Raw genomic sequence first — 19,853 nt, 5'->3', positions numbered from 1 at the left:
TTTGATGCATGATACAGGGTGCCAGGGCTGGTGCACTGGGATGATCCAGAGGGATGGGGAACACATGTACACCCGTGGCAGATTCATGTCAATGTATGGCAAAACCAATACAATATTGTAAAGTAATTCACTTTCAATTAAAATAAATAAATTTATATTAAAATAAAGAAATAAAAATTTTTTAAAATAAAAACATTGTGATGGTTGTATGAAATTAGAGAAATACATCAGTGGAACACAATATGAAGTCCAGAAGTTACCCCACACATGTATGGCCAAATGAATTTGACAGACACCAACTGTAATTCAATGGGGAAAAAAAAAAGCCTTCTCAACAGTACTGTATCTACTGGTTATCATATTTTTTTTAATGTGTTGATCCACACTTTACATCATGCATAATGATCTAAACCACAAAACGCCTATAAGAAAACACAGGCAAATATGTTTGAGGTCTTGGGATAGCCAAAGATTTCTTGGGAAAATGTAAAAAACACAAATTATAAAAAAAATAATAATAATAGTAAAAAGGAAAACAGCCCATTTCTTTTAAAATGCAAAAGATTTCAATAGATGCTTCACAAAGAGGATTTACAAATGGCCAAAAAAATCCATGACAAGATGTTTAACTTCATCAGCATCAAGGAAATACAAATTAAAACCACAGTTAGATACCACTGCACACTCACTAAAATTATCAAAATTAAAGACTAATACTACCAAAACATTGGAGAGAGTGCAGAGTAACTGGATACTGGTGGACGCGTAAAATGATACAACCACTGAGGAAAAATGTTTGTCAGAATCTTAGAGTGTGAAACCATAACCTACGTTATTATTTAGCAGTTCCATTCTTAAATTAGGGGCTTTAAACAGTGGCAAAGTATCCGCCTGCCAATGCAGGAGATGTAAGAGACATGGGTTCAATCCCTGAGTTAGGAAGATCCCCTAAAGGAGGGCATGACAATCTACTCCAGTATTCTTGCCTGGAGAACCTCATAGACAGAGGAGCTTGTCCAGGGGGTTGCAAAAGAGTCGGACACAAGGAAAGTGACTGCACACAGCACATTCTTCAATAGCTATGTAACCTATCCCCCGCAAAATGAAAACACATGCCTACAGAAAGACTTGCATACAAGGTTTATTGCAGATTAACTCATAATAATACAAAATTGGAAACAATACAAATATCCACCAACAGGAAAATAAACTGTGATGTACAATAAAATATAACTTGCTAATAGAAAGGAAGAAAACAATAATAAAAACAAAACACTAATCACTTTCAAAAATAATATCATGAATGAAAGAAACCAGACACAAAGAAATATATACCATATGATCTCATTTATATCGTTTTAGTATAGACAAAATTAATGCATGAAGCTAGAAATAGGAACAGTGGTAGCCTGAGGGGAGTACAGAAATAGATTGAAAAGATGCTCAAAGGAACTTCTTAGGGTGATGAAAATATTCTATACCTTGACTGGGATACTGGGATATATATACATGGGTATATATATTTGTCAAAACTCACTAAACTTTATACTTATATCTATAGAATTTGTTGTATGTACTTCTCAAATTTCAAAAAATATTAAAGGCTACAAAATAAATTTTATTTAAAACTTCTTGGGACTTCCCTAATGGTTCAGTAGTAAACAAAAAATCCAATGAACTGAACTCATTCTTCCAATGAAGGGACATGGGTTGGATCTCTGGTCCAGGAAGATCCCACATGCTTCAGGGCAACTAAGCCTGTGCACCACAACTGAAGCTGGAGTGCCTACAGCCTGTGCTCCACAACAAGAGAGTAGCTGCAACTCGCTGCAACTAGAGAAAGCCTGCACACAGCAACAAAGACCCAATGTATTCAGAAATAATAAAATTAAAATAGTATTTTATTAAAAAAAAAGTAAAAAGCTCCTTTTCCTCCAGATATTCAAGGTCTGACATCCAAATTAGATAGGCTGAACTTCATATTATTTGCTCTGTTTCCACAGGTGTTGGGAGAGATAGACTTCTAGACTTTACACAGCTACCAAGGCAACAACGCTAGGAAAACCATTAATCAAGATCTGACAGTGCCTATTTGCAATCAGAACACAGAGAACACCCTGGATTATAAAAGCAGGTGAAACCTACCTAAAAGACCTAGTCAGGCACAATGCTGGCGTTCTTGATTCTCGTGACCGTGACCCTAGCATCTGCTCATCATCCTGGTGAGCACTTTGAAGGGTAAGTAGCCTACAGCTTAAATTAGCAAGTCCTTCCTTGTTAACCAAAAAATTTGAACACATTGCCCAATTTTAAATGTTCTCTTCTTCTGTATCTCATTGTTCAGTGACAAGGTGTTCCGTGTCCATGTTGAAGATGAAAATCACATCAGCTTACTCCATGAGTTGGCCAGCACCAGGCAGGTAAATGCCAATCTATGCTTATAGGTTTCCTATAACAATATTTTTAAAATCTTAGATTATTTTTTAAAATCTTAAGATTGCATTGTGATTCCGTTAAGGGGAAAATGACATGAAATATTAACTACTGCACTTTTGTAGCAAGAAATAAAAACTTGAAAAACATTTAGTGCCACCATGCCTTCTTTGTCTGTCTAAATTCGATTGCCATAAGCCCTACAGTATTATAAATCTAGGGTAACTTTTTAAAGAGCTGCCTGAGCATGACAACTGGATGAGTCAAAATTGTTGCAAAGGTCAAAGAACATCTAATGTATAGCAACTTCCCTTCTAAGTCAAAAGAGAAAAATGATCAACTTGGATATTACAGAAAAACTGGGCTTTGGTCCAACTTGAAAGTCATTTCCACATCCCATGTATCATCTGTTCTCTTTGATTTTCTTTCATTCCAAATCAAACAGCTTGAGTTTTCACGACCTTGACTCAGGCCCACTTAATGATAGGTCTTGAAGGGGGTAAAAATGATAAAAAGCCATGAGTGATTTTTATTTTACTATTAAGAAACCAAAATCTCTAGGCTACTTTATTTTTTAAAAAATTTACTGTATTATGGGATTAAAATTGACATTTTAAATTATATATATATAAGCGTATGTGTATATATATATTAGTGTATATATATATATTAGTGTATATATGTATGTGTGTATATATATATGTATTAGTGGCAGGAAGCTATTGTAGACCATTAATAGCTTACTTGATCCAATGTTGTCTTTTCATTAATATAAAAACCAAAACATTCTACCAGCTCCTAAGTATCTATCTATCCATCCATTATCTTTCTATAGTTATCATTTTAGCTTTTAAAATGTGAAGGGGAAAAAAAGGTAGAGAGTGTCATAAACTGAAACATTCAGAAGGTTAGATATGAAGGAGAATTTAAAGTCATCTATTGCATGCTTTTGAACTGTGGTGTTGGAGAAGACTCTTGAGAGGCCCTTGGACTGCAAGGAGATCCAACCAGTCCATTCTAAAGGAGATCATCCCTGGGTGTTCTTTGGAAGGAATGATAGTTAGCTGAAACTCCAGTACTTTGGCCACCTCATGCGAAGAGTTGACCCATTGCAAAAGACTCTCATGCTGGGAGGGATTGGGGGCAGGTGGAAAAGGGGACGATGGAGGATGAGATGGCTGGATGGCATCACCAACTCGATGGACATGAGTTTGAGTGAACTCCGGGAGATGGTCATGGACAGGGAGGCCTGGCGTGCTGCGATTCCTGGGGTCACAAGGAGTCGGACAAGACTGAGCGACTGAACTGAACTGAACTGACTGACTGCAGGCTTCCACTTAAATTTGAACTTCTTTGGTAGAAACAGCATCTCTTGTTGCTAGCCCTAATAAAACCTGTTTGAGTACTTTCAAGGATAGTAGGAATACTTCTTTTTCAAAGTAGCATTTGCCTTACAAACCATTCAAACCATTACACCGAACTGAAAACTACCTTAACCGTGACCCATTGGACCTAGCTGAGTCAAACACTGTCTCACTTCTGAGATTTATCAATACTCTTTCTGTCTATATTTCTTTTTTTTTTTAATATAGCTCTCAGAATGGGCAATGGACCTCCAAGTGTACTCTGATTAATACATAGTGTAGGGCCACTGTCTGCTTCATTTGTAAAGCAGACACTTACTAATGAGGTATAAGATTCTTTTTACAGCTTGAACAGTTAGAAGGCTCTTAGCTTATAGTAAACCTAATTCCGATCAAAGCTATCAGGGTATTTTTTTCTCACATGAATCACCCTCTCACATGAAGCAAGATATTCTTCCTTCTATACTTGCCTAATTGATGTTTTAACCTAAATGCACAATTTTATTATATATTTAGTCAGTTAAAAATTATCTTTATTGCATACTGAGACAGTTTTAAAAATGAATTTACTCAGGGAAATAATTTGCCCTAACCACATCACCAGCAAGCTTGATAAACCTGTCTTCTTGACTTTTACCTTTGTCATGGATAGAGTAAAAATATTAAGTAAAGTGTCAGTACAGAATTAGAGGCATCTCCTATGAGTCATTCTTTTAATATCTATTTATCAAGTCTCCAGTATGCCAGATGCAGCGTTAAGTAAGCACTGAAAGTGACTGATAAATCAACGATCTCAGATGAGTTTTCTCTCCTATCCATGTTACTGTGGTATTACCTACAGCTAACACTGTGCTTTCCAGCTTATAAAGAAGAATGTAAATGTAGAGACTTGATCAAACATTTTGCTAAGATACAGATTCAGCACTCTGGCAAGCTAATGTTTTCTTTCAATCATCACATGAAGTTAATTGGGCTTGACTTACTCTTACTGTACACTGTGCTGTCTCCCAAGGATCACCGGCTCCCTTTTCTGAGCATTCACAACCCATCTGCTTCCAGTTAACTTTGCTAGTATCCATGCCAGGCCCTGGGAGATTCTACTTCTGAGATTCACCTGTCTTCTTGTTCATGAAATCCAAGACATGCCCCCTCCACTATTCAGCGATCCATCAAGCTCTGATTCCTCTAAGATTGCGGAGAAGTGTTCAGTCACATCCTCTGCCTTTTTAGTAACCTAAAATTCAGCATTTTCTAGTAGTCAAGAGCAGAGAATCAGGACTCAGATTTCCTGGTTTCGATTTCTGACTCTACCACTCGCTAGCTGGACCTTGGATGCCTCTCTGGGTCTCAACCACCTCAAGTGCCAAATAAGGAGACTAAGAGCATCTACCTTACAGAATTTTGTGAGATTTAAAAGAACTAATATAAGTAAAGCACTTGGAAAGAATTTATATAGTAAAAACTATGTGTTTGTTATTATGAGCACCATGAGATCCAGGATTCTGAATGTAATTTACATGACCAGTATAACCCCTTATCTCCTTATCTACCCTGGGCCTCAAAGTTCTCTTTCCAAAGAAGGTATTTCTGCTAAAATCTTAACATGTGAAAAATTATTTACTTAGAGTAATTTCATCTTTCAGTAGAAGTAGGAAAAAATAAGAGAGAGTGTAACTCCTTAGAAAAGACAAAAGCCACACAAGTTAAATAAGGTTACTTAATTTTTCAGCTGCAAACATTATGGTTTAGCTCCAAGCTGTGAGACAGCATGTTTCTTCTTTATTCATTCTATTTTCAATATGGCTGAAAAAAAAGGTTTTACTCTTCTTAGTAATCTTGCAAGTATAGCATATTCTGGACTGTAGCCTTCCTGATAAGATCATTACAAGGGCATCTAGTCTTTGTATTCATCCTTGCTGATGTGTCCTTCCTCCCAGCTTTTGAACATGTCCTTTTAAAAGTTGAATGTATTGAAGAGACCTGTGACCACACTGGACTTTAGTAGCCTCCCTCTTTTCATATTTAATTGTATAATAAAGGTTTTATTTTACCTCCTTGTTTCTTTATTAGAGGCATTCACCACAAAACCTATCCCTTTCTCTCTATACTTTCCTGAACTCTGTTTCTCTAGCTTCAGGTATACAACCAAAGTAACATGATTACAGTCTTCTAATGTTCCATCACTCCTATTATACTTGTAAGTTCCTCCCCACTGTCTGGAACTAGACCTAGAGTAGAAGTTATTGCCTCTTCCAACAAGAAAGGAAAATTCCATCAAGATAAATGAAGAGTTAATCCTATGCTGAATTTACAGTCAAACACAATGTGAATAAACAAATATGTGTAAATATGTGAAGAATAGAAATTCTCCAACATAATTATTAATTTTTTTGCATGCCCTTCCTATTCCCAAAAGAATTTAAGGTGAATACACTAATTTATCTTGCTTTTGCGCTGGTTTTGCATCACATTTTAGGACTGACTCTTTGGTTATTAGCCAGATGGATGGTTTAGTTGACATTCTCACAGTGCTATCACTTAAAGTTATTCCTTTATCTTCCAACAAATATTCTTTATGGTTCTTTGTTACTCAGATATGCAGATTTATAAATTTATAACCTCAATCTGTGTATCTGTGTGTGTGTGTACGTGCTCAGTTGCTCAGCCATGTCTGACTGTTTGTGGCCCCAAGGACTGCAGCCCACCAGACCACTCTGTCCACATAATTTTTTAGGCAAGAATACTGGAACGGGTTTCCATTTCCCACTCCAGGGTATCTTCCCAACCCAGGGATCGAACCTGTGTCTTTTATGTCTCCTGTATTGGCAGGTGAATTCTTTACCACTAGTGGCAACTCCTTAACTTATAATTCAATTCCCCACAGCTCAAATCATATATTTTGGTCTACCTCCATATTATAAACATAGATCTCACTCACAAAGTGTTGGTAATTATTAAAATTTATATATATATCTTTGTGCTAATGTTTTATTATTTGTAACCATACTTAATGCATTAAAAACCTTTTTGGGGCTATGATCTTCCTGATTTTTGACTCCATGTCTCTTAAGAAGCATTGGTTACTAAGCCCAAGTTAGTAAGTCTCCATCATATTTATAGGACTCCATAGTGTTGGATGTCAGTATGTTTGCTGACCAATTTTCTCCTTATCAAACTGAAGGTTTTAAGGGACCTCAGGTTAGGTCAGCAAGTCCTTTGTCAAACATGTTTATGAGATTTCTCTATCCCATTTGTAATATATATATTTATTTATTTATTTATTTATTTATTTATATTTATATTTATATATGCGTGTGTGAGTGTGTGTATCAGTTCAGTTCAGTTCAGTCACTCAGTTGTGTCCGACTCTTTGAGACCCCATGAATTGCAACATGCCAGGCCTCCCTGTCCATTCCCAACTCCCAGAGTTCACTCAGACTCATGTCCATCAAGTCGGTGATGCCATCCAGCCATCTCATCCTCTGTTGTCCCCTTCTCCTCCTGCCCCCAATCCCTCCTAGCATCAGAGTCTTTTCCAATGAGTCAACTCTTCCCATGAAGTGGCCAAAGTACTGGAGTTTCAGCTTTAGCATCATTCCTTCCAAAGAACACCCAGGACCGATCTCCTTCAGAATGGACTGGTTGGATCTCCTTGCAGTCCAAGGGACTCTCAAGAATCTTCTCCAACACCACAGTTCAAAAGCATCAATTCTTCGGTGCTCAGCTTTCTTCACAGTCCAACCCTCACATCCATACTATATATATACACACACCAATATTTGGCAGAGCCAAGACAGATGGACAAGAGGTTAAAAGTATAGGGAAGGCAACTTTCAATTTAATATCAAAAAGGAAACTATCTATAAGGCAATTAGGGTGTTCTGAAGTACTACTAGATATATTCAAGATTGTATTAGAACCATCACCAAGGATGTTGTGCTACTCTAGGTGGAAAGCTAATGTCTTAACATAGGTTCTTTCAGACCAGATCCTTAGACAAAGATTCAGTGGCAGACTTCACTTGGAAAGTATAGGGAGCCTGGGTAGAGAAGTGAGGAGTGATGCAGAGAAGGGAGGGCAGCCAACAGAAGGGACACTACAAAGTCGGCTAGCATAGAGGAGACTAGAGCTTCATCCTACAGAGAAACTCTAGGAAAGGGTGCAAACCACACACTTCAAAATTATCCCATCTGAGTAGCGAGAGAATTGGAATATTTAGACACCTACTTTCTAGGGTCATTGATTAAGCAACTCTCTGGAAAGTGCTTCTTTGGTAGCTCCTGCCTGCTGTGAGCTGTTAGGCCTTTTCCAGTTCTGGGAGAGCTTTCAAGCTCAGAAATGTAGATCTTGGCAGTGAGGAGTCTCCTGAGCAACACTAAAAGATCCCAGGGTTGTGTGAGAAGGGCACTGTCTAATTGCCTACATGTTCTTGGAGAACTTTATGTTCTTTACCAATTCTAAACCTCTGTGTCTGTAATCAAGACAGACACATCTCCCATCCCACCATAGAATGACGGATATTTATGAAGAACACACATTCATGGTTAACTTTTGGGGATTGTTGTTTATTTTATTTTGGCTGTATTGGATCTTCATTGCCACATGGGCTTTCTCTAGTTGCAGTTAGTCGGGGCTACTCTCTAGTTGCAGTGCACAAGTTTCTTATTGCAGTGGCTTCTCTTGTTGAAGAGCACGGGCTCTAGGGCACATGCGCTTCAGTAATTGTGGCTCGTGAGCTCAGTAGTAGAAGTTCCTGGGTTCTAGAGCACAGGCTCAGTGGTTGTGGTACATGAGCTTAGTTGCCCTGGGGCATGGGGGACCTTTGAGGATCAGGGATCGAACCACCTGTTTCTTGAATTGGCAGGCAGATTCTCATTCTCCAGAGAAGCCCCAGAGTTAACTTCTAAAAACTTCCCCTATGATGCGCTTGTCTTGATGGCCCTTCTTTCTACAGTGCTGGCTAACTAGAATTCATCACCAGCTCTTGCTTTCTCTATCTTTATCATGATAAGCTTTTATCCTTCCTTCACTATCTTTTAAACTCTCATCTTCATCTTCTCATCACATTCTGTAGCCAATCCTTATCAAATTAGCAATACTCTCTCCTTTCAGCAGCTTAATGACAACCACACTCACTCTCTTTCTTCTGAAATCCCTCCTGTGTAATCCTAATGTCCCATCTCCCACTGTGCTGACATTCCCTATGACCCTGATTCATGATTCAGCATCCTCTAGACATCTGCAGTAGCTGGAAAATTACCAGGACAGGAGATAGGCAACTGGGTTCTCCACAGGCATATCTAAAATTGAGTCATCTTAATATCTTACATCATCAGTTTCTATTTAACAACCTCTAAGTCTGCCCAAACTCCCAAGTTCCAAAGCAACAATCCTAAATATCACCACCTGCCACATCTCTAGCCTGAGATTAGCTCATAAATATCTGAACAGGTACTGGGGAGACAAAGAGCAGAGAATGATCCAATGTCAGGGTCACCTTAGGCTTCTAGGTCTTTATTCAGCTCAAGGAAAGAACAGAAAATCAGAGACCTGTTAGAGGCAGGATGTCCTTGGTTAATATTTTCCCAAGATAAAAAGGAGACTTGAAACCACAAATCCACAAAGAAAAACATCAGAATAATCAAATATGTCATCCTACCTTTGTGCATAATTGCCTCTAAAATCTCCCCATGTTTGATTTGCTTATGAGTGTGTTCCTAGTCTCAGGTGCACAGCCTAGCACGTAGTTGTTTTTATTGTTGTTTTTCTGTCACTCATTCATGTCTGACTCTTTGCGACCCCATAGACAGAAGCACATCAGACTTTCCTGTCCTTCACTACCTCCCAGAGTTTGCCCAAACTCATGTCCATTGGGTCAGTGACACCATCCAACCATCTCATTCTCTGTCGTCCCCTTCTCCCCCTGCCTTCAATCTTTCCCAGCATCAGGCTCTTTTCCAATGAGTCAGTTCTTTGCATCAGGTGGCCAAAGTATTGGAGTTTCAGCTTCACCATCAGTCCTTCCAATGAATATTCAGGACTGATTTCCTTTAGGATAGACAGGTTGGATCTCCTTGCAGTCCAAGGGACTCTCAAGAGTCTTATGCAACACCACAGTTCGAAAGACTCAGTTCTTTGGTGCTCAGCCTTCTTTATACTGTTCATGGGGTTCTCAAGGCAAGAATACTGAAATGGTTTGCCATTCCCTTCTCCAGTCAGATTGCCAGAGAAATATCAATAACCTCATATATGCAGATGACACCACACTTGTGGCAGAAAGTGAAGAACTAAAGAGTCTTTTGATGAAAGTGAAAGAGGAGAATGAAAAGTTGGCTTAAAGCTCAACATTCAGAAAACTAAGATCATGGCATCTAGTCCCATCACTTCATGGCAAATAAATGGGGAAACAATGGAAACAGTGGCTGACTTTATTTGGGGGGGCTCTAAAATCACTGCAGATGGTGACAGCAGCCATGAAATTAAAAGACAGTTGCTCCTTGGAAGGAAAGTTATGACCAACCCAGACAGAATATTAAAAAGCAGAGACATTACTTGCCAACAAAGGTTCATCTAGTCAAGGAAAGGCTATGGTTTATCCAGTAGTCAAGTAAGGATGTGAGGGTTGGACTATAAAGAAAGCTGAGCATCAAAGAATTGATTCTTTTGAACTGTGGTTTTGGAGAACAGTCTTGAGAGTCCCTTGGACTGTAAGGAGATCCAACCGGTCCATCCTAAAGGAAATCAGTCCTGAATATTCATTGGAAGGACTGATGGTGAAGCTGAAACTCCAATACTTTGGCCACCTGATGCAAAGAGCTGACTCATTGGAAAACACCCTGATGCTAGGAAAGATTGAAGGCGAGAGGAGAAGGGGATGACAGAGGATGAGATGGTTGGATGGCATCATCGGCTCAATGGACATGAGTTTGAGTAAACTCCAGGAGTTGGTGATAGACAGGGAGGCCTGGCGTGCTGCAGTCCATGGGGTCTTCTATGGAGTCGGACATGACCGAGCCACTGAACTGAACTGAACTTTATGGTCCAACTCTCATATCCATATATGACTACTGGAAAAACCATAGCTTTGACTATATGGACCTTTGTGTAATGTCTCTGCTTTTTATTATGCTGTCTATGTTGGTCATAGCTTTTCTTCCAAGGAGCAAGCATCTTTTAATTTCATGGCTGCTGTCACCATCCACAGCTCTTTTGGAGCCCAAGAAAATAAAATCTGTCACATAGTATGTCCTCAGTGATTGTTGACAAATAATTGAACAAATGAAAATGTCAGCACACTATTGGATTCTTGAGACTATCTTGTTTCTGTCCATGGTGCCAAGATGACCCCTGTGGAAAGTTACAATTTTCCTCCCTGATGGATCCTCCATAGGTCAGGGATGCTCTGGTTCCCACATTAGTGTGATCTGTGTGGCACTGAATTCCAAGAGAAACTCATAAAATGAATTCATCAAAAAGTAAAAAGGAAAGCTCCATTTCTCTCTATTAAATTTTGGGCTCCAGGTAATTCAGCATCATTCATTCATCACATATATCCATTACCATAAACACTGCAATCACCAATAAGCAATTGCTCTAGAAAATCAGTAAAAAGAAGAGAGCAGTTATAGAATACTGCAATTAACTACCATTATGGGAGATAATCATATGATCTTCATGCTTGTTGAGAATTAATGCTATGTATGTTTATGTGTATAAACACTTTTATTGACATCCAACTACTTGGTCCCAACTTTTGTCCACTCAAATAAAGGAGTTAGATATTTATAAGAGATTTCATGGATAATTTGATTCATAATAATTCACTGGGATAGTGTGCTTGCTAGATGATTCACCCATTGAATTATTGGTGTCCAATACAATATGTCTTATTCCTTATTCAGATGGACTTCTGGAAACCAGATTCAGTCGCACAAATCAAACCTCACAGTACAGTGGACTTCCATGTTAAAGCAGAAGATACTGTCGCTGTGGAAGACTTTCTGGGGCAGAACGGACTACGATATGAGTAAGCTTATGTTTTATGGTTGTGAAAATTCTCTGTCATGTATGCTCTCATCCCAGGAAGATAACAATAAGACCAAGACAATGGCCTCCTCAGGGCCCCACACAAAGGTCACGGCAAAGCTGACCCTGAATTTCAAGTCTTATGACATTAGGCCTGAGAGACTTCGTGTTGAGTTATTGCTCTAATAAAAACAGGCTTGGCTCTAGAATCCCAAATTTTTAGCCAGATATTTGACCTGATCCTAGTTTACAATGTTCTCCTAAGTGAAGGCAGTTGTCCATCTGTTGATCCAACAAATAGATAGCGGGCGCCAATCTATCATATAATAAATGCTGGGGAAAAAAAGATAAGACTCACTCCCTTCAGAGGAAAATGAACAAAGGATTGTAATACCTTTAATAGATGTCAAGAAGAGTGAAGAGCTAGAGAAACAGGGGAATAGATAAAGTTGAAGGATCACAGGGGGCCATACTAGGGAAGGAGCCCTCAGCTGAGAATTAAAAGACTGATGAGTTAGCCAGACAAGACAAGGAAAAAAAATGACACTCTGGGCAGAGAACAGACTTGATGCTTAGATTTAGAACTTCCCTCCATCTTCATTTGAGGGGAGGTGGAAACAACTAAACTAAATGACTAAAGTAGAAAAATTCAACTTTAGTCTTTAGTCTAAACCAGAGGTTTTCGTCCAATGAGTGGGTCAGCAAGGAGCAAAGAGACAGTCTCCAGCTCCAGTCCTGAACCACCAAATATTTACCCAGCAATCCCCAACCACAAACACAAGTCTCCATTACATTTTGAGAAACTGACCTACATAATTTTAACAGAAATTTCTATTATTTTTTATATCTTAAAAATATAGACTAGTATTTATGCCAGTAAAGATATCAAAATTATCATCTATAAAATCTTCACCTCCATCAGGAGAAGTGGTGAAGCATAAGGCAACAAGCAAATGCTTTGGGAAAAAAATACACAAGACTGAAATCCTAAGTCTGCAACTTCCTGGCTGTGTGACATTGGATAATTTGCTTAACCTTTCTGAGCTTCAGTTTCTTTGTCTTTATAAAGAAAGGATCCTTAGAATCATATTTTCATGAAGTGAAGATAAATATAATACCACTTTCAAAGGGCTGTTGTGAAGATGAAACTAAACAATATATAAATAAATTTCAACTGACATTGTTATCGCTGTGAGTGCTGTTATTTTACTATTTGTACTACTGTATAAAAAGGGACATTATACATTTTTTTAAAGGTCAACAGAAACTGTTTTGTTTAATCCTATTATCATACTTCACACAGCTTAGCTATCTGCTTCGGCCTGAGGGAAGTGTCAAAATGTGACCATTAAGAATTGACTAGCTTTTTAAAACAAAGATTATAACACAGTAAGTTTTGAAATGTGATTGAGATTCATGTCTGTGAAATTTTGCTCTTTTCATTACACTAGGAAGGACTTCTAAAATCCTAGCTTTGGGGAGCCTTCAATAATATTCAAAAAGATGACAGTTTCTTTAAAAGTCTTCAAGAAAATCAAAAGGAAGATCAGCGACCATAAGCTAACCCTAGTGGCTTGAATTGATGTCCTTATTCTACTCAGATCACAAAGTGGTAGAACAGCTTCTAATCAGGTATCAGTCTCTTTTTAGCAGGCAGAAAATTCATGCACTTTTATACCAGGTAAACTTTTGGGGAACTGTGTATGAATGCTGTCTCATGTAGAACACAGGATATTCCCTGAGGACTAAGATCTTGTTGATTTTTGCTTAGCACATTAGTGGCTTATAATTTTCTAAATATTAAGTAATAATAAGTCCCTAGAAATCCTGTAGAAGCACACCAGCATTATCTTTGCCAGGGCTGCAAGCAGTCCCTGGGCATCCCATTATTACCTTGTGTGGTAGCTAATGTGTATATAAATGGTTTCCTGCCAGCAAGAATTTGCAGTTTTTCCATATAATGGGTTTTCCTGGTGGCTTAAACAGTAAAGAATCTGCCTGCAGTGCAGGAGACCCAGGTTCAATCCCTGGGTTGAGAAGATCCTCTGTAGAAGGGAATGGCAACCCACTCCAGCATTCTAGCCTGGAGAATCCCATGGACAGAGGAGCCTGGCCAGCTACAGTCCATGGGGTCGCAGAGTCGGGCACAATTGAGCAACTAACACTTTCACTTTCTATGTAACAGAAACCATTTACTACACACGTTTCACCAAAACAGCTTTTCAGATTTTTCAGTGATTCCAGCTCTCTTCACCAAGATTTGCATCAGTTGGTAGTTTTAATCAGATTCTGAATTACCACGGGAAAAATTCAAAATGTGTGCACCAAGAAAAATAACTATATTTTTAAATGCTTATGTTGTACCCTAGGTACACAAAGACTAAGAATTAGATGGTGTAAATCTCACACTTATGGTTCTGAACGCTGACAGAACATTTTGGTGGGTCTGTGTCCTACCCAATCCAGGAAGAGACTGATTGTTGCTCTCTATCTGTAACATGTTTCTGCATGTTGCAAATCTGAATAGTAAAGTGTCCTTGGATAACAATGTGTACACAGTAATGTTCTTCAGTGGCAATGGGTGTGTAGTCTGGGAAGTGACCAAATACTCCATTTTCAGGAATCTAAAAGGGGGAGAAAACTGTCATGTCTCTCCTTCTCAGACATTGTGTTTCTTGCTTTGTTGGGAGTCTGTTACCTAATTTTCATGCATACTTGAAAAAAAAGAAGTTGGATAGCACTACAAAAGAAACCTACAGAAGTATAAAATAGTGTACATGCCTCTGTACTTTGGAGCTGTAATGCAGTCCCTGTTACATTAAGAGGCATTGTTTTAATCTCCTGGAATAGAAGCTCATTATTTAGTAATAATATTTTGTAATATAGCTAAAGTAGTGCTTTATCCTAAATCTAATAAAATCAAATAATCATAGGGCTGGAAGGGTTCATTTAAGGTCAATCCTCTACCTTCAGGCAAAAGTCAGCACCACATTTCAACCTCATTCTGAAAATCTCTTGTAAGTTACTAGAGGACACTTTTACTCTTGGGTGTCATCTTAAATCTAATTGGTTTTATTATGCTTCTTTGTTTTGATTATTGATGAAAATGTTTAATATTTAACATAATAATAACTCTAACAGAATGTCTCCTTTTAGTACCAAACAAAACACCAACCTCCTAGTAGTCACTTATTCTCCCAACTAATTTGAATCTGAAGATTGGATTAAAAAGTAAAGATATTGCAACATGCTGTGAAAACCCTACTTCCTACTCCATTTAGAGCCGGTTCATGGTAGGTCAGAAATCACCATGGTTATGGTCTTAGATACAAATATCTATTGAATGTCCTGAGGCTGGGAGCAATTAATTTATGATTTCTTTTCTCTGGGCACCCATTAAGAAGCCATGTGACCTAGATGATTATTTTACTTGTTCACTGAAAATGGAAAATCTTGATAAAGGGAAAGTGGATGTCATTGACCATTTCCTCTTGTATTTTTAGTTTTGCCATTCTGTTAGAGAAGCTTATACTTACCAGGCAGGATTTGTTCTTTCAAATTGATGATCTTGAAATATAGCTGTTTTCTTAAAGCTTTCTGCCTACTGATTTTTAGTTTTCTTTTTTTTTTTTCCCCTGTATGAGTTACTTTTTCTTTTTTTTTACTTTATTTTACTTTACAATACTGTATTGGTTTTGCTATACATTGACATGAATCAGCCATGGGTGTACATGAATTCCCAATCCTGAACCGCCCTCCCACCTCCCACGCCATATCATCTCTCTGGATCATCCCCGTGCACCAGCCCCAAGCATCCTGTATCCTGCCTCGAACATAGACTGGCGATTCATTTCTTACATGATAGTATATATGTTTCAGTGCCATTCTCCCAAATCATCCCACCCTCTCCCTCTCCCTCTACCTCAGAGTCCAAAAGTCCATTCTATACATCTGTGTCTCTTTCGCTGTCTCACATACAGGGTTATCATTACCATCTTTCTAAATTCCATATATATGTGTTAGTATACTGTATTGGTATTTTTCTTTCTGGCTTACTTCACTCTGTATAATAGGCTCCAGTTTCATCCATCTCATTAGAACCGATTAAAAAGTATTCTTTTTAATGGCTGAGTAATACTCCGTTGTGTATATGTACCACAGCTTTCTTATCCATTCGTCTGCTGATGGACATCTAGGTTGCTTCCATGTCCTGGCTATTATAAACAGTGCTGCAATGAACATTGGGGTACATGTGTCTCTTTCAATTCTGGTTTCCTCAGTGTGTATGCCCAGCAGTGGGATTGCTGGGTCATATGGCAGTTCTATTTGCAATTTTTTAAGGAATCTCCACACTGTTCTCCAAAGTGGCTGTACTAGTTTGCATTCCCACCAACAGTGTAAGAGGGTTCCCTTTTTTCCACACCCTCTCCAGCATTTATTGCTTGCAGACTTTTGGATCACAGCCATTCTGGCTGGTGTGAAATGGTACCTCATTGTGGTCTTGATTTGCTCTCCACCAGAAAATTACTAGAGCTAATCAATGAATATAGTAAAGTTGCAGGATATAAAATCAACACACAGAAATCCCTTGCATTCCTATACACTAATAATGAGAAAGTAGAAAAAGAAATTAAGGAAACAATTCCATTCACCATTGCAACGAAAAGAATAAAATACTTAGGAATATATCTACCTAAAGAAACTAAAGACCTATATATAGAAAACTATAAAACACTGATGAAAGAAATCAAAGAGGACACTAATAGATGGAGAAATATACCATGTTCATGGATTGGAAGAATCAATATAGTGAAAATGAGTATACTACCCAAAGCAATCTACAGATTCAATGCAATCCCTATCAAGCTACCAGCGGTATTTTTCACAGAACTAGAACAAATAATTTCAAAATTTGTATGGAAATACAGAAAACCTCGAATAGCCAAAGCAATCTTCAGAAAGAAGAAGGGAACTGGAGGAATCAACTTGCCTGACTTCAGGCTCTACTACAAACCCACAGTCATCAAGACAGTATGGTACTGGCACAAAGACAGAAATATAGATCAATGGAACAAAATACAAAGCCCAGAGATAAATCCACACACCTATGGACATCTTATCTTTGACAAAGGAGGCAAGAATATACAATGGATTAAAGACAATCTCTTTAACAAGTGGTGCTGGGAAAACTGGTCAACCACTTGTAAAAGAATGAAACTAGATCACTTTCTAACACCACACACAAAAATAAACTCAAAATGGATTAAAGATCTAAATGTAAGACCAGAAACTATAAAACTCTTAGAGGAGAACATAGGCAAAACACCCTCCGACATAAATCACAGCAGGATCCTCTATGATCCACCTCCCAGAATACTGGAAATAAAAGCAAAAATAAACAAATGGGATCTAATTAAAATTAAAAGCTTCTGCACAACAAAGGAAACTATAAGCAAGGTGAAAAAATGGCCTTCAGAATGGGAGAAAATAATAGCAAATGAAGCAACTGACAAACAACTAATCTCAAAAATATACAAGCAACTTATGCAGCTCAATTCCCGAAAAATAAATGACCCAATCAAAAAATGGGCCAAAGAACTAAATAGACATTTCTCTAAAGAAGACATACAGATGATTTTTAGTTTTCAAGGTTTTTGTTTTGCTTGCTTTGGCTTTGCTTGTTTTTAGTTTTTAGTTACCTTTGAAAATCATTTCCCTAAACCATCTCTAATCTAGATGCTTGCTTCCCTGGAGGTTATGAAGATGGTGAGGTGAAAAAGTGAAAGTGTTAGTCGCTCAGTCATGTCTGACTCTGTGACCCCATGGACTGTAACTTGCCAGGCTCCTCTTTCCATGGAATTCTCCAGGCAAGAACACTGGAGTGGGTAGCCATTCCCTTCTCCAGGGAATCTTCCCAACCCAGGGATCAAACCTGGGTCTCCTGCATTGCAGGCAGATTCTTTACGGTATGAGTCACCAGGGAAGCTCATAACTGGCAACTTTACTATAGTTTAACTTTTTTTCATAAACCTTGAAAAAATCTATATGAATGACTAATACCTATGAATTTGAGTCAGGTCATTGCATTTTAGAACCAAAAAGGACACTGAATACCAGCTAACCAAATACCCCATTATAAAAATTATGAAAGTAAGGCCCAGAGATTAAATGACTTTGCTGAAACCAATCTACATATAAGGCAAAACCATGACCCTGATCTTTTGATTTCTAACTCTAGATTCTTTCTAATTCTACCTTATTTCCTAACAATCCAACTGGGTACTATGATTAACTTAAATTATAACACTTATTATAGTCATTGCTCCTAACCATAGCAGGCAGAATGACTTCCCCCCCTCCCAAAAAAAAGACTACATTCCAATCTCTAGAACATCTGAATGTGTTATGTTAATGGCAAAGAAAAGTTAGGAATGTAGATGGAATTTTGTTGCTATGGAATTAATGCTGCTAAGCAGCTGAACTTAAAATAGGTAGATTATTCTAAATAAATGGGATTCCCAGCTGGCATTGTAGTAAAGAATTCACCTGCCAATGCAGGAGACACAGGTTCGATCCCTGGGTGGGAAAGATCCCTTAGAACAGGAAGTGGCAACCTACTCCAGTCAGTATTCTTGCCTGCAAAATCCCATGGACAGAGGAGCTTGGTAGGCTACAGTCCTGGTAGCCTATACAGACTCCTGGTAGGCTAGGAGTCGCAAGAGTCAGGCAAGACTGAGCAACTGAGCACAGCACAAAGCACAGCATTCTGGATGAGCCCAAAGTAATCACAGGGTCCTTACAAGAGGAAGAGAGAGGCAGAAGAGGAGGTCACTATGATGAAACATGAGAAGGTCTTGAGCTGCTGTTTCTGGCTTTGAAGATGGAGCAGGGCAAACAGCCAAGGAATGTAGGCAGCTTCTAGAAGCTATGAAGGGCAAGGAATCAGATTCTCCCCTGGAGCTTTCAGAAAAGAGCATATTTCTGTGGACACATTGATTTTTACCCCAGCAAGACCTGTGCTGGACTTCTAAACCATAAAACAATAAATTCATGTTGTTTTAAGCCACTTAGTTTGTGCTAACTAACAGCAGCCGTAGAAAGGAAAACACTAACGAATTACTGATGGTTGCGCTTAGTGGGAAATTTTCTTTCCACAGAATAAATTTTAAACTCTTCTCCTTTTCCATTTTATTTTATTTTTTAATACTACTTAAGAGAGTTAAGACCTTATGACAGTGTTTCCTTCTTGCTAGGAAATCCATACCATTTAGTATTGATTTACTGCATTTTTCCATAAACAGATGCAAGTTCATGCCCAAGTTAACCAAATGAAGGAGAGACCAGGAGGGAGGTTCAGAGAATGTCCCTGACATACTTCATCAGAATGCCCTTGGGGCAGTCAGAGGAGAAGACTTTTGATGTGCGGCTACAATTCTCTGTGTGTCAGATAAAAACATTTCAAGGCTTGACTGTGGATAATAGAAGTTTCTGCAAGCTAGCTACTGCCCATAATGTTTACAGTGCTATTACTAAGGACATTAATGCTCATAAAATTTTGTCCCTTCGAAATACACTTTCCACTCAGAAGCTACAAAGTCAAAGTCACACATACCCACACCTTCACCCCTGCCTCTTATAATACACACTTCCACCTGAATAATCATTTTTAGGAAACAGCAGGCCTCAAAATTTCTGTCAGCAATTTTCATATTACCTTGCTACAGGACCACTCTTAGATTACTTTGAACATGCCAAAAGAAAGACAAGCAGAAGCTGGTACTTTAAACTCAGTGTTCTTTCCTCTAATAAAGCTTCATAAGCTTATTAATATTTCTGAATTTCCACGCATCGAGGTATTTTTCTCAAAACCTAAAGAAAGGCCTCAGGTGACTGGATGTCCCAGTTTTCCTGGGAATGAATAGGCTGCTGGGATGTGGGACTTTTAGTGCTAAAATAAGGGAAGTCTTGAGCAAGAAAGACCATAGGCAAGCTTGAGGGCATGCTTTTGTGTGGCAGCCCAAGGCCCTGACC

At 38.4% G+C, this 19,853-nt stretch overlaps 1 protein-coding gene across 1 annotated transcript in view; it reads left to right on the top strand.

Annotated features, from left to right (window-relative positions):
- The window catches only part of CPB1 (carboxypeptidase B1), a 39,452-nt gene continuing 21,707 nt past the window's right edge, over positions 2,109–19,853 (top strand). The window contains exons 1-3 of the mRNA XM_018049125.1: positions 2,109–2,238; positions 2,345–2,420; positions 11,699–11,823. Coding sequence (XP_017904614.1) covers positions 2,168–2,238; positions 2,345–2,420; positions 11,699–11,823 — 272 coding nt within the window. The 5' untranslated portion in view covers positions 2,109–2,167. The remainder of the gene's footprint in view (positions 2,239–2,344; positions 2,421–11,698; positions 11,824–19,853) is intronic.

Source organism: Capra hircus, chromosome 1 (assembly GCF_001704415.2).
Source record: "Capra hircus breed San Clemente chromosome 1, ASM170441v1, whole genome shotgun sequence".
Classification (NCBI taxonomy): Eukaryota; Metazoa; Chordata; class Mammalia; order Artiodactyla; family Bovidae; genus Capra; species Capra hircus.
Note: the sequence above shows the minus strand (reverse complement) of the source record. Positions and strands in the feature narration are given on the sequence as shown.